General features: G+C 37.6%; 1 protein-coding gene across 2 annotated transcripts; it reads right to left on the reverse strand.

Annotated features, from left to right (window-relative positions):
* LOC103713729 lies at positions 1 to 27,953 on the reverse strand. 2 transcript variants are annotated; one of them, XM_008800746.3, is made up of 26 exons: positions 27,516 to 27,953; positions 27,272 to 27,331; positions 27,101 to 27,193; positions 25,614 to 25,842; positions 24,094 to 24,200; positions 23,777 to 23,836; positions 22,212 to 22,312; positions 21,670 to 21,764; positions 21,382 to 21,402; positions 20,212 to 20,307; positions 19,981 to 20,101; positions 19,686 to 19,868; positions 19,338 to 19,534; positions 14,239 to 14,489; positions 10,983 to 11,084; positions 9,894 to 10,070; positions 9,595 to 9,783; positions 9,241 to 9,482; positions 9,006 to 9,152; positions 3,577 to 3,790; positions 3,128 to 3,253; positions 2,902 to 3,042; positions 1,022 to 1,108; positions 764 to 940; positions 465 to 524; positions 1 to 353 (listed from the first exon to the last, which is right to left on the reverse strand). In XM_008800746.3, the coding sequence occupies exons 1-26, from the start codon at positions 27,747 to 27,749 to the stop codon at positions 279 to 281; spliced, it is 3,585 nt and encodes a 1,194-aa protein (XP_008798968.1). In that variant the 5' UTR covers positions 27,750 to 27,953; the 3' UTR covers positions 1 to 278. The 2 variants fall into 2 exon arrangements, with proteins under 2 accessions (XP_008798968.1, XP_026662997.1); XM_026807196.2 differs by lacking the exon at positions 20,212 to 20,307.
* Positions 27,954 to 27,970: the final 17 nt, after the last annotated feature.

Consider the following 27,970-nt stretch of genomic DNA (forward strand, 5'->3'; position numbering starts at 1 on the left):
TAAGGCAAAAAAATAATAATATTAAAAAACTCATTTACTAGTTTGCTGCAATAAACATTATATAGAACGCACTGGCAACAGGAATAAAGTGCACAAAGATAGATATCTACCGTGATCTTCTGTCAACGAGTTAAAATGAATTGACCAGTAAGACTACAAAAAAATGCAAAGCAGGGCAGACACCAGAAAATAGAACCATGGTGCAGGATATCTGGGCAATATTCAAATCTAAGGTCTTAAAAGTAGGGTATCAGCTTTGGTTGAGATGCTAATAACTGTCAAGTTGAACTGACATAGAGAACTGGAACCAGTCCAGCCATTTTCCCATCTCTCCCAGGCCGTTTTTTCTTCACCTGTGTCAAAACATTTGTGATCCGGTTTTAGATACTATTTTGAGTTTGACTACTACATTGGTTGGTGTCAAATCAAATCATAGAAAAGACAAATGACTTCTTTAGACTTACATAGTACCAACCATCAACCTCATAATCAATCTCAACCTCTTCTCCAGCAGTCAAACTTAACTGCAAAAATGACAATCCAGATTAAGAATTGTGTTATCTTCTGTTTTTTTTTTTTCCTCAGAAGAGTTGTGTTTAATCCATTACAGGATATACATAAGAAGCCAAAAGGATATTATTGCATGAAATCAAAAAGAAGGCATCAAGGTGAATAGGCATCTTCTCTTAGACAGCAAGCATTTCTGCAACAATCAAGATAGCAACCTTCTAAGAATCTACCCATCTAAAAGATGTGAAGTTACCTCATCATCACCACCAGCAGTGAAATCATACAATGCTTTCCCAAACTGTGGTTTCTCAGAACCATCTGCATCATCCTGAGAGCCAAAACTCTGAGCTCCACGCCCTGCTAAAGGGTTCTCAAAAGATTCAAGTCTCTGCAGAACAGATGTCGAGTACATTGGGGGTTCTTCCCTGATCTGAACAAGGAGCAAAATTATAACTCGACGGTTTCATTGTGTAAAAAAAGATCAGAGACAAAACTTGAAAATAAGGCTAACCGGAGATCCTAGACCCTCATTATTTGACGATGGACCACCAAAGGAAGTGTTGCTGAGTCTACTTGAAGTGGTTGTTGACCTTTGCTCCTGATTGGATCAAGTTCAGATAGGTTAAAATTTCTCTTTGTTTAGTTATGAGGTAAATCACAAATTTTGTCCAGTGAAGTGCTTGTTACTTTACAGCAGTAGTGTCCACTATTATGATATCTCACATGGCAGCATATATATATCACAAAGCCATCCATGCTGGATGAGATAATGCCTGTAGTTATGGTTGTAGTTGTGTATTACGAAGACATAAGGTTGAAAATTAGGTGTTCATGCCAATTTTCAAATCAACCTGATGCTGTATAGATGAGACAAGGCTCAGTTCTACATTTAACCAAGACACAAACAGCTCAACCAAGCAAGGAATACCCATAAAGAAACTTGAAAAACTGTCACATTAAACAGAAAACAATGAAGAGAAACCAGTAACTGGTAAATCTGAAGTTACTTGACACACAAAGTAAGAATTTTCTTTTTTCAATAATTGCAAAGTTCTGTATCATGTCCCTTAGTCCCTCGCTGTCTAAAGGGGCAGTTGGCTACAATTAGAATGCGATGTTGCCAATACAACATATAATTATAATTATATAACCTCATTGGCATAACTACAATAACCTTGCCCATCAAGCTTAAAATTTCAGAAATTTGCATATGAAATACCCATGCATCTGTGACAATATAATTGATTACAGAACCACAAGACTGGGCTTCTCATAAGATTGTAAAAACAGGAGAAGCACAAAAGAGGCATAGACAGAATTGATTTGTGATTCATGGTCATGTAACTAAATATGCAAGCTAATTTTGCTATTGGTATCTGCTTTTTCAACAACATGGGATGGTTTAAATTCAATTAATGATGAATCAAGTTCAAATTAACATCATATTTGTATACTTCTACTCTGTAAATTGAAGGGCAAATTGTTACAATACAAGCCTGGCATTTCACACCATATCAACCTCGCTGAGTTTGATTCTTGATCAAATATCAGCACACACAAACTTATAGCCGTGAACAAGTTTAGCAGTAATTCATCATCAACACTAAAAAAAAGGTCATTCACTCATGTGCATGATATGGCTACTTGCCTACTTGTTTGACATACTCATTCTAACCATATCATGGCACACTAAAAGAGCATGGTTTAATGCTGCAAAAAAAACAAATTGGAGGTAGGGCCACAAATAAAGATGGAAGATATAGGAGAGGCATAAAATATATTCATGTGCATGCATGGGTCCTAATAGATGTCTGTGTCTAAAGGAGAATTTACAATAAATTTTTTAATAAAAGCTTTCTCAGTGTTTTTGTGAACAGGATGATACATGTCATCTTTTTAGAAAAGCAAAATCATAGAGTATTAAACATTTATTTGAGCAAGATACATCTGTAAGAGAGGGGGAGAAAAGCTTGATAGCATCCAAATTTGGAAGAGAGTTTTTGAGTTTTTGGAGCGGTGCAACACCCTAGATGTCAATATTTGTATTTTGGCAGTATCCAAAAGCAGGAGCAAGTTCCTATAGTATTGCAGAAAGGTTACTCGAACTAAGCCATCATAGTTTAACCACACATTTGAATTTTCTATCTTCAAAATTCAAATGGTCATAAAATATTTCAGCTGGTGAAAAGGGAATAGTATCAAGTAATGGAGTTAACAATGCTGGTACCAATGCATATCCGGTTTCTCAATTTACTATTCAAATGCAAAGAGAATTGCTAAACCAAGTATTAATCCAAGAAAAGATTGAAGAACTAAGAGTCATATCCATCTGATACAATAGACTCACAAATAAAGAGAAAATATATTCTCATGAATTTCAGGACTGATTACCGGTTGTGAAACCCCATAGCCTGATGGACGCGAACTGAACAATGAAGGATAGCTCACGCCACCAAAATGGGATGATATGGAACTCTCAACAGAACCTGTTGACTCAGGAGAGGATGTACCAGATGACCTTGCATCATCTTCCTGAAACAAAGAGGTTAACCATTAAACTTCTTATTTCAAGAATGCTGATCAGTGACCAATACTTGCAAGGACCATGCAATTGTACCTCTGCTTCATAAGTTTCCAGAATTGTCTTAGCCCACATATCTTCGTAAGTGACAGATGGCCGGGAGGTCATGTTCTCCTCCACATCAGGAGCATCAGTTCCAGCACCAGTAAGAAATTCATTCACCTAGAATGAAGTATAGATAGCATGAACTTTTTAATGATCTGTACAAGACACATATCACAACAGGATATAGAAAAATACATGAAGCTTAGTAAAATAGAGTAGTCATCATAGTAAAAAAAAAAAATGAAGTTTTTATTTTGTTGCCAAAAGTACTACTCCATTAAGGTAACCTTATGACAAGTATTTCATAAATTAAACATAGAATCTTTTTGTCAATGTTTATACTGCAGTAGCTAATCCATTTTATTTATCCTTTTGAGTCGCAGATTCATACAAAACCAACATCATACAAAGATTAAAAGTAAATAGGATAATTATCACACCTTTTCCATTGCTGGAACATTGCTGCCCCAGGCACTATCTTCCAAACCTGTTACCCAGGCCATTGCCAAATCAGGATCAATGGTGTTAGCCTCTTTAGGTGTTTCTTTAGATTCATAAACCAGGTCAGAAATCCCCGTAGCAACAGCAGGATCATTCAGACCACTTGATGCACTAATGTTATGCCGGTTACGGTAGATCTCAATGAGTTTAGCACTGTCATCAAAGTCCAGTAAACCAATACGAGAGATCAGAAACAAGTAACAGGCCATGGAAGTATACATATAAAGGCACATATGAAGTCAAGTCGTCTAAAAGTCTAAAATTAAAGAATTCACACCCAAGATACCAAATATGTATTCCCAGCTTCCCAAACATTGTTGGACTTTTTGGTTGTTGTAAGATGTACACTTGCCCCACATCATGACGTAAATTAGTAACTTTTCATCCTTCTGAATAACCAAAAGACCCCCAACATATTGGAAGCATAAACCTGTGGGATTGGTAATTTTTGCCATTTTAAGGTGTGCAGAAGCCAAAGTTCTGGTTGGCCAGCTGAGTACGACAAAGCACCACCATAATATATGCATGTGTATAAGCAATATGTTCAAGAACTCGGACTGAAGTATATTTCCCATTTTTTAACAAACCTTAGAAGAAATACACCTTAGGTTAAGCTAACAACTAACAAAAATTCTAGCACAAAATTTATAAGATTGAAGGAGAAAGATAACTATAGTAAGATCTCTCAGATAAAAGTGTAAACCAGCAAGACTTCAAGTCGAATGAATTGGTGGTCTTGTTGCAAAATCAAAATCATATGATCCTTATATGTTAGAGGTGTTAATGTGCATCTATGAAGAAAATACTGTAACAAGTTCTAAAATTGTCAAACATGCATTTCAAGAATGCAAATATTTGAGTTCTAAGCACTAGAAATGATTCAAAAAGATGATCGATTTCAAAAATCCTCGAAGGGAATGAGCTGGATTGCAAACAATTACATTAAGTACATAAATTCACCGCCATAACTGATTGCATTCTAAACTGCTCTGAGGTAAGTCTTAACAGGTAACAAGGGCGGTTACCTTGTTCTAAAAGAATGCTATTTAATATTGAGCAAGTGTTTCAGTTTACTTAACCAAATATATAGAGACAAGAACATGCTCCTAGACCTTTATCATTGGGTTACATTCTTATCTATACATCACCGGCCTTAAATCTTCAAAGAATTTCCTTTAAACCACAAAGGTTGTGGCAATCACATAGCAACACCATTTCCACTACATGCAAGATCTCTTCCACAATCCATTCACCATCTAGTATAATACATTCAAGACATGGAGAACAATCAGACCAAATTATCTCTTGGCATACGTGATGATAGTCGGGGTGTCTTTCACCTGACTATAACCCTAATCGTCAAGCCTAATTCCAGTTATTTGAGGTTGATTTCATGAATCCTTCCTCATGAGTCATTAGGAAGATTTGCTATCCACTAGGTTTCAAAATCCTTCCCCATGATTTCCATCCATTTTAATTCAAGCCTTTTGCCTTATCATCTCTAACCCTTAGACAAGAAGCCCATGAGTTCCTTCCCACCCTCCTTAGTTTTCCCAAACATCCACTTTAGCATCTTCATCTATGCCATGTTCGTATTGGCTAGTTGGAACCTTGGACCTTTTCTACCAGCCACTATTCCATGCAGTATAAATCTCCACTTCATGCATCTGTCTCTAATTCTAGATATGCTTTCATCTAACCTTCCTCTCTACTCTACAATACATTCAAGATAACAAAAATGATGCAGGTTCATCTATTCGCAATCTGTTTAGCTAAGAAGATCTCATATTCAAGCATTGCTTTCATATTTTTGTTTCTGTCAGATAAAGTTCTTTATTGAATCATGAATCATAAGAGAGCTATATGTTAAACTATTTTTTGTTAACTTCTTTTTCTTAATCAAAGTTTCTTTTATATACACACATACATATAATCAATATCTTGATTTTCTTATCCCTGAAGCATGCCTTCTCTCTTAATCTTTGACAGATTATCAAATTTTAAATTTTCTAAAATATTCCATAACCTGCATATGCGGCTGCCATGTATCTTTGATGACATCATGACCAGAAGTCTTAAAATTGCATGAATGCAGTCACATAATAGACCTGAATGTTCCCACCCTTTGTGTGCATAATCTCTTGGAAACCCAGCAGCGCTCTTATCCAACAACTTAAACAGGATATTCACCTCAAGAAAATGATATCAAAGTCATGCCTTCAATAAATTAGGGTGGATTCCAGTACCCTCCCTTCCAGAAAAGAAAAAGGATACTGAAATCATTCTAACTAAATTAAGCATGAATGTTTCTTTAATATCTAACTTAAGGTAGGCTGCACCGAACTGAACCGCCCAGGTCGGGCTGTACCGAGCATACCCGGTGGGGAACCTGGTCGGTTTGTCTATTAAACTCGGTTCCGGCCTCGAACCGATCGGAAAAGGCTATCAGACCATTATATGAAGTGCTTTGAGCCGTAAACAGCGAGAGGTGCCCCTAAATAGGCTTTTTGTATCATATAATGGAGAGGACAAATATTCAAATCAAAGAGGCAAATCCAATGTATGCCCAGAAGTACATCGACATCATTGAGCGGCGGTGAGACTACCAGATGGGTAAGGATTTGCATCTAACAGGTAAGAAAGAACATTAAAAATTAGACTGCTTCTGTACTTGTACAATTTTACTAGGACAATAATGAACTCAATCTACAACATACTATCTGAATCTTGGGTTTCAGTATACCGTAGCTGGAATCGATATAAATGACGATTTTCTAGCCGCTCTAGTAATGTAATTTACAAGATGGAGCCTAATCCAGAAGTCACGACCCAATGTCTAGAAGAGATAAGTTAACGTAAGTGACATGTATAAATTAACTAGTATCTTCAATTATTAACATATTACAACATAGTTTTTTTTCACAGACCAAAATATTTAGAGAGGGCACCGACAGTTTTGGAGTCTTGACAACTGTCGTAAGTAAGAAAAGTATGAATTTGGGTATATTATACATTAGGAGGATATTTACCTGGCGTTAGATGGTTACTAATATGATACTATCTTATATATAATTTTTTCCAATATTTTTGCAGTTGAATGGTGGATTTATTTTGGTTTGTTTGCGAAAAATCTTAAGTAACTAGCTATCTGGATCCTCTCCCAAACGGTTTCCTCGAGTGGTTGTGAGCACAATTGGTTCACCTTCTCCTTCATCCATAGCAAGCAGAGGACCTGTTTGACTTGGAAGCGCCTCAATGACCTTATATAAGTTCGCTACAATCTGAAGTTGAGGCTGAAATGCATTCAGGAGGAAGTTGAGCTAAAATACACAGATCCGATCTATAGTGCTTTCATTGATGATGGCAATGATCCTATGAACGGATGACTCATGGGCTGGCAGCAGAAGCCGAAGCTTGATGAGCAAGGATCGCCTCCACGATAGGCCAATTTCGTAGCCAGTGAAGCTAGGGTCGATGCAAGGCAATGGGAAAAGAGTAATATTCTACGAATCTTTCCAGCCAAATCGAGGCATTCTTTTAGAGATATGATCAGAGATGTTTAGACGAAGCCACTATACTATCCGGTCGACTCGATTAGGAGGACGATATGCATCCTTCCAACATAACCAAGCAGAGAAAGGCACGAAGCGTAAGCAGGCAGAAAAGAGTACAAACTACAAAGGGTATGCAGACAGCGAGTGGCACGAAGGATAAGCAGACAACGAGTGGCGCGAAGGGTAAACAGACAACGAGTGACACGAAGGATAAGTGGCAACTACCTAGGTAAGTGGCAATTGCCCAACACATCAAAAAACAAAAACAAAAGGCACCTACAGCTCCAATGGAGAATGTGGATGAGCCAGTTCACTCGGATTCATAGACCAGGAGCAGCAGTTCTGGTGGTCATAGATCTGATGCCAGAAAAGGATGGAAGATATGAGACCACCGTTTATGAGACAACCATAGGGTAGTCTTCAATTCACCGGTGAGTCCTAGTTTATGTATGCTACACAGGATATAAATTATGGTGCACAATCTGGTAGAGCCCATGAGGATACGATTGCATATAGAAGACGGGCTCCTCGAGGTCATTCAGAAGACACGATGCAACTACAAATGACCTCGCATGTGGAGTAGGATTCATAAACATATCAGATGCCGAGTCATATATTGGATTTTATTACCCGCAACCACAAGCAGCCTATGACCCATACGGATACAAATATGGATATAATGCGTCTGAGGCATCTTCTGGTGGTTACTCTCTACCAGCCTGGAACATCTTACGGGTCGAATTTTGCTGCCGACTTATTCGAATGGCCTTCACAGTCGTTTTATCAGCCAGAGGACACCTCTCAGAGGCAGAACTTCAGTGAGAGATCCGAGAGTGCTTATAACCCAGAGCACATTTTTTAAAGAATGAAAATACAAGATTATAACGCTGCTTAGTTAGAGGGGTGGGCTGATCTGCCTTCTGACTATGCTATGATCCAGATATCTACGAGATACATCGCCACTCGAAGAGATTTTAGATATTGCTATGTATGTTGTACTTTAAATATATGTAATTGATTATATTATTTTATATCTTTCACCTCACTACTTGATTTAAGGATATTTCATGTTGCTTCTTGTAACATGCAACATCTCGCTAATCATTTTATATTTTGTATCATTTTAAAACAATAAGATGCAACATTTAGATTAAATCAGAATCATTGAAACATCAACAAACATAAAAAGAAATAAAATAAAATAAAAATTAGACTTAAAATCATTGAAAAAGTTAAAAAATATTGATTACCAATTAATTGCACTTGAAAACTCAAAAAAAATAGGCGTGCTAGAACTAGCACGCCTAAGCATACTGTGTATCCGTACAGTACCGAACCAATATGTACCGACCCATCCGCCGACCAGTACGGGTCCTGATACCGGTTCGGTAGACCTTGATTTAACTAAATAAGTCTTAGAAAGATGGTACCAAATAAACTCTTAAATAAACATTAGAGCATCTATTCAATAACATATAAGCCAAATATAGAAAATAAAATCAGATTAAAAATGTTTTCCAATTTCAGCTTTACTATATTAACATGGTATATGATCCCACAACCTTTTCTCAAAGGTTAATAGGTTACCTAATTCAGGCACGGCTTGATATCTGATAGGAAGTATTGTTATAACAACAAGCATCATAGACATTACAATGAGTATTCCATGTAAGAGCACAACATATGACTATAGACAATCCATAAGACATCTTAAAGTCATGGTCGGAATACAATGTTTACTTTTTTCCATGAAAAAAATTTACCATAATTGCTCTAATTCTTCGTGGTTGTAAAGATCGATAATGAAACCTTACCTGGTCGGTCCTAGAGGCAAATATTTTGCTCTTGGAACATAACAGAACAATGAAACTAAATCAAGGAGTTTCTCATGAGTCTCATATAGTTTCTTGAGTTCTTCATCTGTCCATTCTTGCTTGTTGTTATCATGATTGCGCATATCTCTGCACAGGAACATATTAAGCAAACATATATCAAGATACAAAATAAAACGTACCGTTCAAAAAAGGAACATAATATTTCACCTCTTACCTAATCAGATCATCTTGTGCTCTATACATTTCATCAAGGACCTTAAGCATAGGACTTATTAAAGATCCAAGACCCGTACCACTGGCACCTTGATCTTCCCCATTACTAAGTTGCATTTCTGAGAACTGAGACTGGACACCACCAAGAGCTAAAGCATGTAAAAATTCATATATCTGTAGCCTGTAAGGCTCCCCTGATCTGATTGCCATAGTAATTAAGGCTTGAACAGCAACTATTCGAACCTGAGCAGATAGCCTTAAACTCAGAAAAGAATATTCCATTGTCTAACTGTAGCTATCAATAAACGAGGACTTGAATAGATCATAAAGATACAATTTTGTCAGAAATACACACCTCCCAGCTCCCACTGAAAGCACACCGTTGAAGCCGTGTTAATGCACTGGCAAGAGTAGGATTTCGCGAACTGGCAGCAGCCACCATTTTATCAACATCCAACATCATTAGTGCAGTGCCAGGAGGTGTTGCAGACTCCCAAGCATATTCAGATGCAGCATAGTTTGCATTTTCACCGAGAAACCATACCTGTGCAAACCATTAGCAAATAAAATGCATTTATTTGCAGTTCATTATATGTTTGTACAAATTCAGCCCTAGATTCTTAAACATTCCACTGTAAAGCCAAAATTCCTTACTGCAGCCTGCACTAATCTTTGCAATGCCAGAGCCGATTTTGGATCAGCTGCAGATACTCTATCAACAGATGTAAGTCCTGATGTTGACTCGGGCTGGGGAGGTGGTAACACAAGAACTATTGTGACTGCTTCTAAGGCTGTATGCTTCCCATCTGGTCCAGCCCCAACAAGACATGTCTGGCGAAAAAAGGAAAGAAATAATTTAGGTGAAACCGTGAAAGTAACATTTGTTGCATATTTGTTTAATCTTACCAACATATCAGGGATATAAAAAATGCCAGAATCCATGTTCACAGAGAGATGGTATACATAAAACTTAAATTATACATATGGAAAGAGGAGATTGGACAAGAAATTCAGGAAAGTAAACTTTGCAATGGTAACTTCTCAAACTTCAATGGCAAGTCCGTAACAATTTTACACCTAAACAATCAAGATGATCATACAATAGAAACACAAACCAGAAAAGGTTGTGATAAAGGGATGCGTAGATTAGTCTACAGATAAATATTTGAATGATAAGCAAAATCAGAAAAAGAGAATATGACCAAAAAAGCTCACTTGCTAATACCTATTTGATAAATGATAACCAAGCTGAGAGTGGAAACTTGAAATAAGCACCATCTCTGCATGATTCTCTGAGCTCTCAAAGTATCTCAGATAAAAGTAATAGTCTACTCACTTTTCCATGATTCATGTTGGCATGATTCACAAATAAAGAACAAGATATGAACAACTATTGGTGAACCTGCTTCTCTAAAATTGTCATATTAATGTTGAATATTTGCCCTTCACTGGACAAGATTTCACATTCTCTCCCTCTCTCTTTTTAGCTATTTTTCTCAAGTGTTTATTGCCAGCACCATGTGCGGCATGAAACAATGACAGCTCAGGTAAGAGAACTGGAAATAAAAAAACTTTGAAATCAAAGAGATTTTGATGGAGGTAGTAAAAAGAAATTTGAACCAGAAATTTGGAGTAATTGATTTACTTTTATTGACATACACATCCACGAAATGCAAGTAAGAAGCAGCATAGCTTTCATGGACAAAATTCAGACAAGTAACAGATACCAAAGTATGAACTTACTTTCCATAGCAGTTGCAAAACATCAGCATCAATCTTTCCAGGGACTTTAGTGGCAAATATTCGTGCAATTTCAAGTAGGGTGACTGCCATATCAGGAGTTGCCTGGTATTTCAAGCATAAAAGAGAAAGAAATAATTATATCATACAGAACAATGTAAAAGAGAAACATCAGAAACTGAAGACTATTCATCTAGAAATATAATGGTCTTGAACATGACAAATTATTCAAAAGAGTAAGAGCATGAGGAAGAGGGTGAAATATATATGTTGATGTCATGTGGTGAAACCAGTTCTCTAAAATATTGTGCAAAAAATTGCAGGAAGTTTAGACCAATATTGCCATCTGCTGGAATGTCATTTTTTCGCCGCTTATATGATACTATGACATGTTATCCAAGCATGTATCATACTTTACAGAGAAAGGATGCAGTGATAAGGTTACTGTTTGAGTTGGAGAGCACTTACAAAATCGTTTAAATATACAGAGAGATGCTCATTTACTCGCAAAATTACAAGGAACCTGAAACTACTTTCAATTCCTAAGATAATTTGAATGAGCATTATGTGATCTCAAATTTAAATCAGAACCTCACCAGCATAGGGGTCTTACATCCAAGCTAAGAGTACCGTTGAATTTTTTTTTTTAAAAAAAAATGTAAGACTGTAATAATAGAGTAAATTTCTTCAGGCAATATCTAAGGTGGCAATTTCTGACCGGACCCACCCACCTGTCAGCCCCCTCTAAAATAAGGATCATGGTAGTATCCATTGCGTGGACGAAGGATGTGCCTTCCTTTGTGCCCAATGACCGTTGGATCATCCACTACTCACTCTGAGATTTGTGTAGGCGGATGACTGCCGGAGTTCGGAGTACTTTGAAATCTGTGAAGTGGGCAATCCAACAGTCATCGTCGGGCGTGAAGGTGGATCCTTCTTTCGTGCGAAGGACAGCACATCCTTCTTTCGTGCCAAGGAAGGCGCATCCTTCTTTCGCATGAAGGAAGGTGTACCCTTCTTTTGCACGAAGGATACAAACATGTTCCCTGAAATAAATGGGCTTCAGTAATTGCTAATAATTGAGTTGGGTTTGGGTTTGTCGAGACTCAAAACCAACCTAATTATAAATGGGTTGATATGGACTTGGCCCTCCCATCCGGTTGCTTACTATAGGTTCGATAAACTTTCCTATGCTATTGGTAACTGTGTGGTAGACCTAGTGTAGTCAAGGATTGTTTCGGATTATTAGGAAGGTTGGAGAATTAACAAGGTTACCTCCTCGGTATTAGACCCCGCAATGGTATCATGTTGGTATAGTGTTAGTATGCCCAGTATAGAGGACAGTTTGGCATACCAAAACTCAATATGCTCCTTGTACCAAGTCTTAATTTAGTATCAGTACAATACTGTATTGCCTGGTACAGGGCGGTATGCACGGTTACGGTGAACCTTGGGACTTAAGAAGATTATAAAATACACTGAAGAGAAAAGTCGAGGGAAAACTAGTTTTAGGGTTAATCATGTTTTCTTCATTACTTTAATTTTTTCTCACTTTGTTCGGATTTTCAATCTTAATTTTCTATTTTCTGATCTATTTATTTTTTCAATTACTAAGATATAGTATCCACAAGTGAAGCTCTAAATTGGGTTGACGGATTGGGTATGGTCCATTAAGATAAATAGGAGAAGGGGTTGAGCTCACAAGCTCTCTGAAATATTGTGCAAAAAATTGCTGGAAGTTTAGACCAATATTTCCATCTGCTAGAATGCCATTTTTTCCCACTTATAAGATGCTACGGCATGTTATCCAAAGTATCATACTTTACAGAGAAAGAGTGCGGTGATAAGGTTACTGTTTGAGTTGGAGAGCACTTACGAAATCATTCAATTATATAGAGATGCTCATTTACTTGCACAATAACGAATTACCTAAAACTACTTCCAATTTCAATGATAATTTGAATGAGCATTATGTGGTATAACATTTAATTAGAACCTCACCAGCATAGATGTCTTACGTCTAAGCTAAGTGTATTGTTGTAAGTTTTCTCAAAAAAAATACAAGGTTGTAAACTTGTAATACAAAGTAAACTTCTTCAGGCAACCAAGAACCAGCAGTACATTTAAAATTATCAGCAGCTAGTATCTAGGAGTGGCAATTTCGGACCAGACCCACCAAGAACCCCTCTGCAATAAATGGATTTGGGTAATTTTTAATAATTGGGTTAGATTTGGGTTTGTCGAGACTCAAGACCAATCCGGTTTATATTGGTCAGTATGCATTTAGCCCTCCTATCCGGTTGGTCACCATAGGTTGAAAAAATTCTTAAATTCCATTCCCTCGCTTCTATGGTTTCTTAGTGGTTAACTATGTGGTAGACCTTGGTCTAGTCAAGGGATTGTTTCAGATTATCAGGAAGGTTGGAGAATTAATAGTTAAGAAGGTTGTAAAATGTATTGAAGAGAAAAGTGGAGGGAATGGCACTTTTAGGGTTTCATCATGTTTACTTCTCCACTTTAATTTTTTTCTCACTTTGTTTGGATTTTTCATTCTTAATTTTCTATTTTTTGATATATTTTTGTTTCAATTACTAAATATACTATTAACAAGTGAAGCTCTAATTGGGTTGATGGACTGGTTATGGATCCATATAAGATAAACAGGTTTATTCTTTTCAACCCGATTATAAATATTTGGGTATGGGCTGGGAGTTTTTTGACCCGATTTGAATTTGACACCTGAACCCAATAAACTGCCACCCTACTAATGTCTAATATAACAGACCTATCCAATCTTTTATATATACTGGAACTCACTTAAAGTAACTAAAATTGGAAAACTTATGCAAAATATAATAAATTAACACAAACAATAACAATCTAGAAAATATTAGCCTAAAAGTCTAACAGGCTATCTGATACATCATAATCATGGTTGGCTAATTTATGTGTCCATCATACGAGATAACGATATGCATACTCTGAGAACAGCAAAATATTTTTCAATGCAATACTTGAAAACACAAACAAATAAACAACATAAGAAAAAACATTTTTCAGTCATTAAAAGTACACTGAACTAAAACAAGCTTAAAATTTTCTTTTTAATTGGTTAGCTACATCCATCTGACTTAAAGGTGACAAGAAGGCATTTGACTGGTATCACACCAATCAATTCCTTTTAACCGCGAAGACTCAACAAAGGTAGAAGAACAGATATCAATGATTACCGAGAGGGGGGAGGGGGGGGGGGGGGTACCTTGAACCTAGCATGTAAAGTAAGTAAGATATCATTCAATAGTGCCGAAGGCCAAGCAGGATCAGACAGCTCACATGCAATGATAGATTTTAGTTCTTCGAATGACTCTTGTGGATTTTGCATCCAGATCAAAGCTTTTATCACCATTCCTCGAACATAGACACATTCACATGCTACAGTCGTGCGTACTACTTCCATTAGTGAAGCTAATAAACCTGCAATTGTATCCATACCGCCTGCTCTACGAGTAACTGCAAACATAACAAAGAACATCATCTACATTAAATTGTAAGAAAAGTAACCACTTTCATATAATAGATGTTGCTAACTGTTATATAGGAAAATCTAAGTGCCAATCGAAGGCAATGTTGTGAATGTTATCACCTCCAGAAGATGACCATCCATATGCTTACAAATATAAGTTCTTATTCCTTGAAATTTTTCATTTGAATAATCTGTCATTATAGTAAAAGGTAATAGCAAAACGTAAACATCTTCGCATTCTTGACCACTACCTTTCCTTTTCTCTAATTTCCTCCAAATCTAGGCAAACCTTCTACTGTTGCTTGACCATTGAATGCTCAAACCATGTCAACTTGCCAATCAGCCTTCACATCTCATGCCATATCCTCTCCTCTCCAAAATGCCTCACCAATTTAGAGGATTGATATCTGGTTGAGAGATGATGGCAAAACTTTTGCATACTTTGGTAGATCCTACTTTGACCCCTTAAGCTGGTCCATGATGGTAGAAAAGTCACTTGCCTGTGGTATATTGCACCTAGGATTATGCAGCATCTGTTTTCTATTATACGCTAATGTAAAGCAACCCAACTATATGGGGTTAGACTAGTGAGCGAATTAGAAAAAAGAGGGGGAAAAAGGCATGCAAGGGAACAAAATAAAAGTTTCATTCAACACTCAGAGCAGACCAATGCTACAAGGATAACATTCTGATCAACAAGTAAGGTATGCTCAAGTAAGGTCCCTTGACTAAGCAAGGTAAATGATGGACCTAAGTGCACAACAAGACCAGCAAACTAATCAACAGGCCTGTTGGATTCATGGATAGTGTGAGAGGCATTGAAAAGGGAAACAATATCGGACTAACTCAAATTATCTCATAGAAAAAGGTGGTAGGAAGCACAAGCATGACTACTCTGACTGATACAAGAAAGGCAGCTAGCACAGTAGTGAAGCCCCCTTCAATCCAAATGAAGAGGCATGCAGAGACTCCACCTTCATCCTATATGCTCCCAAGCCTCTCTGTATTCTACTTCAGTGTCAAAACACATGGTAAAATCAACCAAATTGACTTAAATAATGAAGCTGGCAGTGATCTGAAAGGTAAAACCTGATCTCGAACCCTCTAGATGAACTATCCTGTCAAAGTTGATCATAACCTACATGGGATTCTAGTATGAAAACAGGGAGGAGGATGGGTTCAATAAGGATACAAATCCTCATTGAGGTAAGCCCCAAATCATGGTCTGTCATACCGGCCGGTACGGACCGGTACGTATCGATCTGGCTTGGGACCGGTACCGGATCAGCGTGAAATCCGATACCGGTAGCTTATCGTTGGAGAACCTGTATGGGACCGATACGGACCGGTACAGACCGGTATGGGACCGGTACGTACCGGTCCGGGCTGCCACCGGTACGCTGATCGATACCGGTATGGCGGACCTTGCCCCAAATAATGCAAAATTTAGGAGCTTCGGCTTCAAAAATAAGTTAAAAAACAAGACAATCATCTCACATTCTAATCCATGTTCAAGCAACTAAACAGACCCTAGACAAGTTAATTGTCAATATCTTCCTCTTATGAGCAGTACTGGTATGCTACCCTTTATTAATCGATCTATTTACATGTTTATGTTGTTGGGAATTGTGTCCCAAAGCTAATTTTTTAATTGTAAGAAATTGGATTATGTATATGTTTTATTAAAATGAATAAAAATTTATTCTAGCATTTTTCTATTCATCACAAGTGATACATCTTCAAATTGAACTCCTGTGTATTGTGATGAAGTCCATCGGACTAATTTAGTGGATAAAGGAGGTTTTATCATTTAGTCCTTAAACTAATTCGCGACCAAATGATGAGCTGTCAATTGAACGATAGCTATGTCAAGCATAGGTCGTTGTATGCCATTTAGTTGGTTGTCCTTTTAAACCAAGAAGTGTGGAGACACTGTATGGCATACAGGTGAGATGTAGCAGTACATCGTCACTGAACAGTGACTCACCTACGGAGCACTCCACTATCGGGAGTTAGCTCGCGAAGCATATGGGCATAAGTACCCCTTAGACCCGAGACTATCACGGTGACTTGCAAGCAACTCACTGTACTTAGGCACTGGACGACCTGAATTTCTAATTCAGGGATCAGAAGGATGCTGGGTGCAGTCAAGTACTCGCGAAGTCTGTGTATGAGTCAAGATGGGATTGACCACTCCAGATTATAGGAGTTGATGTCTCGCTGTATTTCAATTCAGTAAAACCTTGGCTAGGGTAAACCAAGTGATAGGTCACTTGATTTGATTAATTGAAATACACTATGGATGACCGGATCCAGAGTTTGACAGTCCACTCTGAGGTCATCTTGATCATCGATGGTCATAGGGATGAATTATGCAATAACCATACATCTAGGTTCTTGAATGTTGCTTTGCATATTCGACCTATCCGGACGTCGGGTATCATTGCTAGATGGTCACCTCGATTAGTGCATGGAGTAGTCCATGTACTACCAGCTTAGTGTTCGAACCTATTGGAGTCACGCACATCAGTCAAGCTAAGTAAGAAGGTCTTGACCCAATTTAATTAAGAATTAAATTGTGGGTCATTTGGAATTTGGTTCTGTCTATGTTCAGCTAGCACTGAACATGAGGTACATGCTAAATTTCATGGATGAACAACTAATTAAGTCTGTATTTCGGGTCAATCAAGTTTCAATTAATGTAATTGAACTTGATCAGGACTCAATTGTTGAGATTGGATTGATTAGGTCTCAATTAGTATAATTGGGCTCGATCATGATTTAATTGGAATTTAATTTCGTATTTGTTCTGATCTAAGTCGGACTTGGATCGAGCCGAAACTGGATCCAATTGAATCTCCCATGAGTCAGACTCATGTGGAATTTTTTCGGGTCAAAAATCATTCAAATGGGCTGTCAATTTGGTTTAGAACCAAATAGGCTTGCTTTATTACAAAATGGGCTAACCCATTTTCTATTTGGCTAATCCCCATATCCCATTTAAATGGTTGATGGCTGACCTGTTTTAAAATCCTCTGGACCATTAACAACCGTGGACCCTTAAGAGTTTTTCTTATGAACCGTGATGGGAGAAACACCTGGGAGCAAAACAGAGCCTTCTCCACCGATGCTTCAAAGCTACGCCACGCCACCGTCCGGCCTCCGGCCGCTCTGCCGTTTGGACCGGAATGTCCGGTTTTGAACCGGCTACATTCCGGTTAAATTTGATTTTTGAAATCCGGCTGTTATCGGATGAATTGGACGATTTTCTCCACGTTTGTTTTCTGAAACAAACGTTACGAATCTTACATTTAACTCGATAACGGCAACTCATAACTTCTCTTAAATCCTCTCTGCGTTGGCCTATAGATAGACCAACGTTTTCCTCTTGAAGGAGAGAACGAATCAGAGAGGAAAAATTAGAGTGAATCTATCTGTGAAATCTTTGGAAGAAACTTCACAGACAGAGGCTTCGGTGGGAGTTTTCTAAAGGAGAAGAGGAAGAGAGAAGAAGTGGTCTTTCTCTCTCAATCTTCTCTCCAGTGGCAAGCATCCAGATCCGGATTTCTGGTCTCCTCTCTTCTCCTCTGCGATCGGTCCAGAATCGAAGCTCTCGGGTTGGAAATGGGAGAGAAGGAAGAAGAAGAAGGAGAAGAAAAGAAAAGTGTTTTCTTCTAGGGTCCTTTTTGCAAAAAGTGTTTTTGCAAAATACAGATATCGTCCAACCTTCCTGCGAAGCTCGACGTGTGCGCGAAGTAGAGGGCCTACAAATCTAGGCCTCGCGAAGCAACGTTCAAAGATCTAGATCCGGTCTACCTCGACCATCTTCCGCTGCGGGATCGAGGTATGGTTTACATATTAGTATGTTTAAGATTTATAATTGTTATAAAAAAAAAAACTAATTTTCATGTCAGGCATCCGATTTTATCGGACAACTCGAGAAATTTTTCCTTCATATGTAATTGTTGCTAACAATGCCACCAGTCACCCACTCTTATAGTCCAATTGTGGTGTTTGAAAGCATGATGAAAGCCATTACTATTCTATCTTCACCCACTCTAGCAATCCAACCTTATGGTGCAATCTAAAGCTAACTTCTCAAAATTTTCAAGCTTGTTCAAAGAAAAAAAGCACTAACAGATTCTTCTAATTTCCAACATATCTCAAAATGGAAGCCCTTTATAAAATTTCAAATACATTGTGGAAAGTCATACTTGGAAAGACCATTCAAATGTTCTTAGCCATGAAGATGTAGTTTTCTCCAACTTTCCCTTCCTACACCTATTTAAAATCCTTATATTTCTTTTTAACTTCACCAGACTATCCCATATTTATTACCTAACGTATCCACTTCCCCTTCCCAAACTCACTATAGCCTCATAACCATGATGTCAGCATCAGATTGCCACTTTTATCATGAGATGCAACAGCATGATGAATTAACTTGCAGGGTGGCTACGAAAAATTAAAGTGCCTTAGTTCATTGACCCCAGCATTTTCATTGTAAGAGAGGAAGTGGAAGAACATGAAATCAACCCCTGATTTGTCCCTATAAATGAGATTCAGTCTCTTCTTTAAGCTCCAGCCCTTTAGCAATCGCTTTTCCTTCCTGCGTTAGAGACAGAAAAAGTCCACAGCTGCTCAGTCCAAGCTGGGACATTGTCAAAGGTATATATCTTCCAAAGTGATCCATATGGAACCATCATCCTCCATTCACAAATAGAAGGAAATTCAGTATTTTCACAGTCAACTTTTAGAAATAAATGTTTGAACAAGAATTCCACCCGTGCTATCTGGTTGATGCATGAGCATTAATAAAATTGTTGAAAGTTTACCTTCAGAATGCGAGCCATCATTGGGATCTGAATCAAGGGATTCGATATTTTCAGAATATGCATGAAGTTGGGATTGTTCATCAATGTCACGGACACCTAAAGCATATGCTGCTGCCCTGCTTTTTCCCATTTCCTGAACAACTCTTGCAGCTGCATGAAGCACAGGGCGAGAGAAGCTACGGAAAGAACTCTCCAATCTTTAAAAAACAAGAAAGAGAGAGAGAAAAGAAAAGGAAAAAAGAAAAAAAATTAAGTAACTAGAAAGCTGTTGCAGTTAACAAATAGCCAAAACTTGGAGAAGTACTTAGGAAGCCAAGGATGTAACATCAAGCAAAAAATTCCATAAACCTTCTCATTACAAATTTGATAAGAGGTTGAGGACGCCTCGCTTTATTAGCAGGTTTCCCGCTACTTGGTTTTGGTGGAAGAGCATCTTTTGATTGACTATGCTTTGATGATACTGATGGAGCCTCAGGCAACTTGAGAATTTCTCTAGTTAATCGAATCCATCCAGCAGCTCGCTCTTCAGTCCTACAATAGAGGAATCAAAGTATAAAAAGAGGTGGTTTCATCACTTCAAAGAAGCAATTAGCAAGTAATTGCGATGCAATAATCCATATCCAATTTATTACAAATAAAGCACCTTTCTGTGTTATTGAATTTTCCCAAGACACACAGTATTGCCTCAAAACAAACTCTGTCACTGGGATCCAGAAGAAGTTGATAGAGGAGAGAACTATACTGAGATGTAATGTCAGGCCTCTCTGCATAAAAATATTTTAGATTAAAAATCCAACATTAATCCAAGAATAAGAGAGAGAGAGAGAGAGAGAGAGAGAATTTAGAAGTGTGTGAGACAACTAAACGTACATACCATCCAATGCACGGGCTCTAGATAATGTATAACAGAGTCTAGCAAGGAAAAGTCTAGCAAGAACATCATGCAAATGAAGAACATCCTGCAAAGCACCTGCTTCATATAATACCTGCTTTTGCTTAGCATATATAAACTGGAAATGCTATATGCATGATCAACCAAATATGAAAGATATCATCTGAGGTAAGAGTTTTTTTCTCTTTTCTTGGGGGGTTAATATGGCAATAACAACTTTCCAATGACAACAACTGATAAAAAGTGAGCCCATTTGGCCAGAATGTGGAAAAGGCATGACATTATTGTGTCAAAATAGATGGATAAAAATCTTTGCAAATGAGGTTGGAAATAGTTCTTTTTAAAGAAATGGTTGGCTAAGTTGGATCCATAAAGCCAAACCTGGATGGATAAGATAAAGCTTGACAGGTAAGGATTTTGGATGGGTTGGTATTTGCTATGGCATCTATTAGCCATCTATTCTGACTAGTCTGCATATTCATTTTTATTACCACATTCATTTTTATTACTACCAAAATTGCATTTCTATATATTATGCTTTAGTTATATTGATTTTCAAGCCATTAATCTTCAAAGTCTTCCTCCATATTTCTAGTTTCTACTGTTAAGTCGGATATCAATACTGAGTCCATTTATGTGTGGCAGTACAGGTTTAATGCCACCCCTTTTGTTGGACCACTCTGAATGGGGATCCACTTGTCTTCCTGCAGGTACCTTTATAGTGCCTCTTTTATTAAGAATATAGAAAGCTCAAATGTGCAAAATCAGAGGTGTCATAATCATAGCTTGTACGTCCGCTTTGTATCATGGCATCTTGACAGTCTAAAGAGCCCATTCTCCCCTCCAAGTCTAGAACCTTCTCTTCTTGATTTAGTTTTTAAAACTTAAAGAAAAATGTTTTTTCTCCAATTTCAGAATGAAGTTTGAATTTTAAATTCTTCAGCTCATAGCACGAGTTGAAACATGCCTTAGATCCAAGAATCCAAACCAAATTATGATCTTTGGTAACTACAAATAGTGAAGGTTCATGATCATGTAAAACTGAACATAATAATATTTTTATGACATTTTATAACACAAAAAATTCTATATTATTTTCAGTGAAAAACTTGAACATGGTTTAGAAATAATAAAAAAGATTTGGAAATGTACCTCCAGGTTGTGCATGCTTTCCTGCAGGAAAAAAAAGAAATATAATATAAGTTTGAAATCCAAATAAAGGAAACATCACATAGCACAAGTACAAGGATGCTATTGTTGGGCCAACCCACATTCATAATTTATTTGTAGAGACATAACTTTTCACATTGAGTGTGTTTTTGCCAAGATACACAATGAGAGACCCTCATGCATGCAATTACACATGTAGATGTAAATGTTGGAATTTTTGAGACATCAACAACAATTTCATAATGGTGTCAAGTTAAAAAGAAGATTAACCTAAAGCCATAGCAACAGAATAAGGATCTCTTGCAGCTAAATCTGAGATGATTGCCAGTGCATGTCTTACAGCAACTGGATCAGCAAATGAAATCCTGCAGTTATATCAAGCTTAAAATATTATAAATCAAGAAATTGACAAGTAATAAATTTGTGAACAAGATTAAAATTGAAAATGTAAATCACAACATGCGCATATCCGATCGTGACACTTAGGCTACGCTGCAAAAAGATTCTATATTTATAGATTTTTTAATCCATTTGTAAGCAATTTTCCAGTCTTTCATATTCTAACATTTGATTGCACTTGTCAAAGCTGTACTTTATCTATGCATGCATGCATACATGTATGTATGACTTGTTAATCATTAACAACAAATTTTCATATGAAGTGTTCCTTTTCATCAATAATTGAGATTGTGCTAATGACAGTCTTTTCCTGTCTGGTCATGATTGAACCACCAAAGGGTGAAATCAAAGAAGATACAAATTCATACTGTTATTAATAAACTCCTGGGAAATTATACAATATATCTACTTACCCCTGCACAGCTCGATGGAGGAATGCTGGATTTCCAGGATCTAGAGGAAGTCTTCTTAGAGCACTTAAAGCACCATATTGCAAATTATTCCGAATAATAGACTGCAAATATAGGAACCAAAATCAATTTCTATACATCAAAAAATAGATTGTTCTGAATATAAGACATAACAAAACCAATACGGGTCCTAGTCCTGGAAGAAAAATGTAGGTTGGTGTTAGTTATGTCAAACAATGAAATGGATCTAAATTTGATATTCATGAATGTAGGGTACCCCTTGTTGATAGAATTTGAAAAAAAGGATGTTTCGAATTAAGATCCAATAAAGCCTACCCAAAATAATTGGAAAAAGGCTTGAATTAGATAAAAGATATAGATGAGAGATTGGTTAAATATCAATTCAGGCATAGCTCTTCATAAGCAATTACTAAAAGATTAAACTCGAATTTGCACCACAAATTTACACATTCAACAACAACATTTGTGTGTTTATTTTAAATATTAGTTGCCAAAACTGGATGCAGGTGCAGGAGAAGGTTCAAGGAAGCAATTCTTTAAAAACAATTGTTGAAGGAAGGAAATGCATAGGGAGTGGATGCCAGTTCAAGTTTCCAGGAAGATTTTGAAATGGGTACCTTAACCTAGGTCGATTACTCCTGCTACTAAGTTTTAAAGTGAAAAAGGTGAGCCTGTCAGGCTGTCAGCAATAAGTTTCTGCTTGGGAAATCATATCCAATAATATCCTCACTTGTAAAGAGAACATATCTATACCATATAAAGCTACTAAAAGTTGCATGACCATCTTTTCTCTAAAAAAAATAAAGCTAAGTGAATAAACTATAACCTAAACCATCTAGCCTTTACCCAACTACTTAAGGCTAGCTTTATAGATCCTCATTCGCTAAGTATTCCTATTTACAGCCAACTCTAATGCTATTCCAAGTTTCTCCGCATACATTCTCACAATATCCATCCATACCTTAGATCATCCCCTTCTTTTCTTACAACCTTCAACATAAACTAAAGTATCTCTCCTTATTGGAGCCTCCTCAGATCTTTGTTGTACATGTCCATAATATATTATCTTTCAATTCTGAAGTTGACCGAATATAAGCATAATACGTAAAAACAATAATACATGCAAAGGTGGCAAACATATGAGACATGATTTATTTATTTATTTATTGGTATATAATTGTTATAGGTACAAGCTAAGGAAGTGACTAATGTTAAGCTTACTAAACCATCAAAAATCAAGAACTAACTAATGTTAAGGGCATAGAATTGTAGAATATATGTGAATATAACTTTTCAACAAGATTTGTTGTACTGATCGGTACTGTTGCATACTGACCGTACCGTACCACAACGGAACCAAACCAATATGTGGTACGGGGGTATACCGATACCCAGTACGCCGAATTGGATACCATACTAGGCATATCGACATTATAATATGATGATACCAGTACGGGGTCTAGTACCAAGACAGCGAGCCTTGCACTTGAATGAATGCAACTTCATCTAAACTTTCAATACGCATACAAAATAAGTTAATATCTGACCTCCTTATCGCCGCCTTTGTTAAAAATGCCTTTCCTCCGCTTTTCTTTGGTATCTGCGACCTGAAAGATTATAACATAGTGGAAATTGAGCCCACCAAAAATTTCCTTATGTGCTACAAACAAATAGAATTACAACAATGGACTGCTAGGATGAACATATAGATATAAAAATGGGAGAGATAGTACAATGCCAGTTAAATGCTTAAACTAGCATCAACACATGCAAAGTTGTTTTCACTATCACTGTTAAAACACGTGAGCTCTTGCTTTTGGTAGTCATCTTATAAAAGCAATTTGAGTAGATGCATAGGACAGACCTCCTCTAAAATGCCAAATACAATTTCATACAACTTGCCCAATATCTCAGAACTGCTTGCTGAAGCAGCACTAAGGGCCTTCAGAGCTGCAAGCCTTCGTGCATGAACTTCAAAAGACAACAAGTGAAGTTATTAACCCCCAGAAAAATGAAGGAATAAGAAACAATTCAAAGAAAAAAGCAATATAACGGTTATAGTAGATGAAATAAATATATCTGATTTCACTTGTAGTATCCTTGATAACCAAGCATGACCAATTCGAACTAGTATGTGCCCTGCTAATCAAACAATCTTCTTCGGGATACAAAAGGCCTTGGCCTGTCTTGGACGAGGCAATAGAAGTAGGATATCATATTCCAGTCAACTACATTGACAGGTCAAAAAGAATAAATCCTTTGTGGCACCTAATAATGGATGAACGACGAGAAAACTCATAACAACTTTTATTTGGTATCTGACTACCAAAAAAAAAGTCACTTTTGGAACTGTTTTGTTTTACAACCATGAGAAAGATGATGTTGGTACCTATGCCTCCAAAATGTTATTTAACTGCCATTCAGTTAGCACATATTAGAAGTAAAACATGTTTAAGACCAAGGTCCGCCGTACCGGTACCGGTCGCCGTACCGGTACCGGTCGGCGTACCGGTGGCATCCCGGACCGGTACGAAACCGGTGGCGTACCGGTGGCGTACCGGTCCGAATCGGTGGCGTACCGGTCCGAACCGGTCCCGTACCGGTTCTTCAACAATAAATTACCGGTACCGGATTTCATGCTGATCCGGTACCGGTCCCAGGCCGGCCGGTACGGACCGGTACGGCAGACCATATTTAAGACATTAAAAATGTAGTTTTTCAACCATGCTCAAGCCAATACCACCAATAGTTTTCACAGTGATCGCACATGGGAACAAATTCACACCTAACTGTTATTTAGTAAACCCACAATGGCACACCAATAAATCAGGTTATCGTTACAAAAATATGGAAAGAAACTAATTTCTCATTTTGCTCACAATTAAAATCACTAATAGGATCTATAACTGCCCAGGACAAGACAAATCAAAGTTTCTCGCATCAAAATAAACATCAAAATAGTGGACAGTTGAAGTTCATAAGCTTATAGAGCCAAGTTCCCTTGCAAATTCTTATTGAAAAATTCAATACTAGTAGAAGTGTTATGCTAAACTTTCTTCATGAGTAGTCCAGGCTGCTTGTTCAAATCAAATGTGGCTGGTTACTAAATACTATTAGATAGGGTGACAGTCCAAGTTGTGCCTCAAAGTCCCTAACACAGCAAGCATTGAAGATAGTATTGTTCTAAATGGCTTATTGGCAACTGCTGCAGCTACGTTGCTTTCTCCATAGAAAGGTAAAATGATGACCCACTGGATCTCAACTGTGAAATCATGAGAAATGATAAAATTTGAATCATAACTGAAAAATGAAATGCTGGTGGTTCTGATTATAAAGTACAAAGGTGATGATGAATCTATATCAGGAGAGCAGGAAATAAGATACCTTCAGTGTCGGCATTTGATGCCTCGGCAGTAAGCTGCTCTACGATTCGAGGTATAACATCAGCTCTTGTGACCCCACCAACAGCATCAATATCGGCAAGTGCATCCCAGTTTGGTGTGGGAATCCCACCACCTGGACTTAAACCTTGTGGACCACTATCTGATAAAATTCTGGCCAAGTAGTAATAAACATAGCGCAGGACACTCCTATCCTCACATTGTTGATGAAGCTGTAGAAGGATAAAACAGCATGGAAATTAAAACAGATTTACCACATTATGTATGAGCATATAAAAACTACTCTGTTTAGCTTATGCATCACCCATGCCATAAAAGTTAAAAAATGGAAGTCAGGTTAAATCTTATTATTACTTGAGAGATGGAAAAAAAAAGTCATACAGTATGAAGTAATAAAAAAATGCACTTTGAACAGAAGAAATTCAATATACGCCAATTAGAAAAGCCCATGTGGATCACTTTGACTCCTTTTGCCTTTATTTTCTCCACCTTTTCCTTCATTTTATTTCTTCTTCCATCTACTTTTCCTGTGCCATCTCTGTTCCCAACAAATGCATAGTTAATACAACTTTTTGTTTCCTCCTAACTAGCAAATTACCTTTCGAATGCCTGGTCAACAATCACATTAATGTAATCAACAATCCTTAGCTAGCCATTGCACTTCTTCCTAATCAACTAGATGACTGTATTTTTCTCAAATAACTAGTTCAATCATTGGTTGGGTAGGTAGAGCAATAAAAGCAATATATGATATATTCGCGTAATGATTGACCAAATCATGCACAGTGGTATGCAAATGACTTGGAAAGGTACAAGTCCCACCTGAATATCAATCACATCTGTAATTCTAGATTTTTTTCATATACCACATTTCAATAAAACTCCGACCACTCTCTTAACCAGCATTACTTTAAAATAGCAAGATGTAAATCTGGCAATATAAAAATTTGTTAGATCTGTTAGGATTTTTCTTACCATGCCCTAGGGAAACCAGCAAACCTAGAGCTAATCCAGCAAATATTCCATGATATTGTGATATTTCAACTGTCTATTTGGTATGACAGAAAGCTATTTCAGCTCCCAACAAAAGTCACTTAAGGAACAATTGATAACCTTTGTCCAGAGTTTCAAAAAATGAGTTCTTATGCTATCCAATTCTGGGAGAATCTTAAGTGTGTAACTAAAAACGGCTAATCAAATATTATAAGATCATGTGCTAAGTGTCTTAGCCCAATGCAGTTATGCAGTGAACAAACTAAGGTCATAAACTCGAAAGTTTTAAAAAAAAAATCAACAACAATAACTAATAATAATTAGATAAACTTATTTTCCTTTCTTCCCAGTACTTCTGAGGCTTGTTCATTCATGCATTCGTCCAATAGATCTAGACTTGATGAGAATCCAGAGACTACAACTAAATGCATCAAAAGATTCAACGGTCACAAGAACGCCCAAGGAGAGAAGGCATACCATGAGAAGGGATGGAGCTACAGAAGGATCCACTGAATTATATACAGCGAGTTTGGGAAACACATGATGCACTAACTGCCTCTGGGAGCTTTTCTGAACAGAACAACAAGAATAAATTAGATCGGAAACCCTAAGAACTATTCAAATTAAAAAAAAAAAAGCAACGGAAACCTGATCAGATGTGGCGGCGAGTTCATGAATGCTCCGCACCAACTGAGCATAAGACACTGGCTGCTCGGAATCAAGATCCGTAAAGATGTTAGAGCATAATATACACCGAGCAAAATAACTAGAAAAAACGAGTAGATCAAGATGAAGAACCCAATTCTCCCGTAAAAGTTCAAGAAAAAAAAGGAATTGCTACCAGGTAAAGATCAAAAAAAGAGAATGAAAGGGATTGCGGGAACGAAGCGACCTTTTTCTTGTGTTTCTGTGGATTGGTCTTGACGGGGTTGAGAGCCTTGGCCGCGGAGATGGTGTCGCTCTGGATCTGCATCAAGGTGGCCCTTTTCGATTTCTTTTCCGTGGTCACCGGTTTGCCGAGCGTGGAGGAGGCCGCTGCGGAAGAGGGATTTGCGGCCGACGCCGACGGATCGGAGGTGATGAGATCCATGAGCGTCGTCCCAGCGGACTCCTGGCCGGACGCCATGGTCGGAGGGCGCCGAAGAGAGAGCTAAGTTTTGAGCTTCTCCTCCCGAACGGCGACCCAGGGTTCAAGATCGCCGAAAGCTTATCTCGGACGCTTTTCCGTGAAGGAGAACGAGGAAATTGGGAGAGGTCGGAGACGGTGCTCCGAGCTTCGCCGTTAAAGCAGTTTCTTCTAAAACCAGCGTGAAAGACCGCCAAAGTCGATTGCGAAGCAACAGCCCA

The sequence above is a fragment of the Phoenix dactylifera genome, chromosome 12, assembly GCF_009389715.1.
Source record: "Phoenix dactylifera cultivar Barhee BC4 chromosome 12, palm_55x_up_171113_PBpolish2nd_filt_p, whole genome shotgun sequence".
Lineage (NCBI taxonomy): Eukaryota > Viridiplantae > Streptophyta > Magnoliopsida > Arecales > Arecaceae > Phoenix > Phoenix dactylifera.

Bases quoted from the DNA above. Each gene is read 5' to 3' on its own strand.
- LOC103713729 (XM_008800746.3), bottom strand. From the start codon at position 27,749: ATGGCGTCCGGCCAGGAGTCCGCTGGGACGACGCTCATGGATCTCATC. The intron at 20,308-21,381 runs GTACATTTCCAA...TATATGAAGCAG, and splicing joins AAAGCATGCACAACCTGGAG to GTGCTTTGCAGGATGTTCTT. The intron at 9,153-9,240 runs GTAAGAGGTGAA...GTTCCTGTGCAG, and splicing joins GCACAAGATGATCTGATTAG to AGATATGCGCAATCATGATA.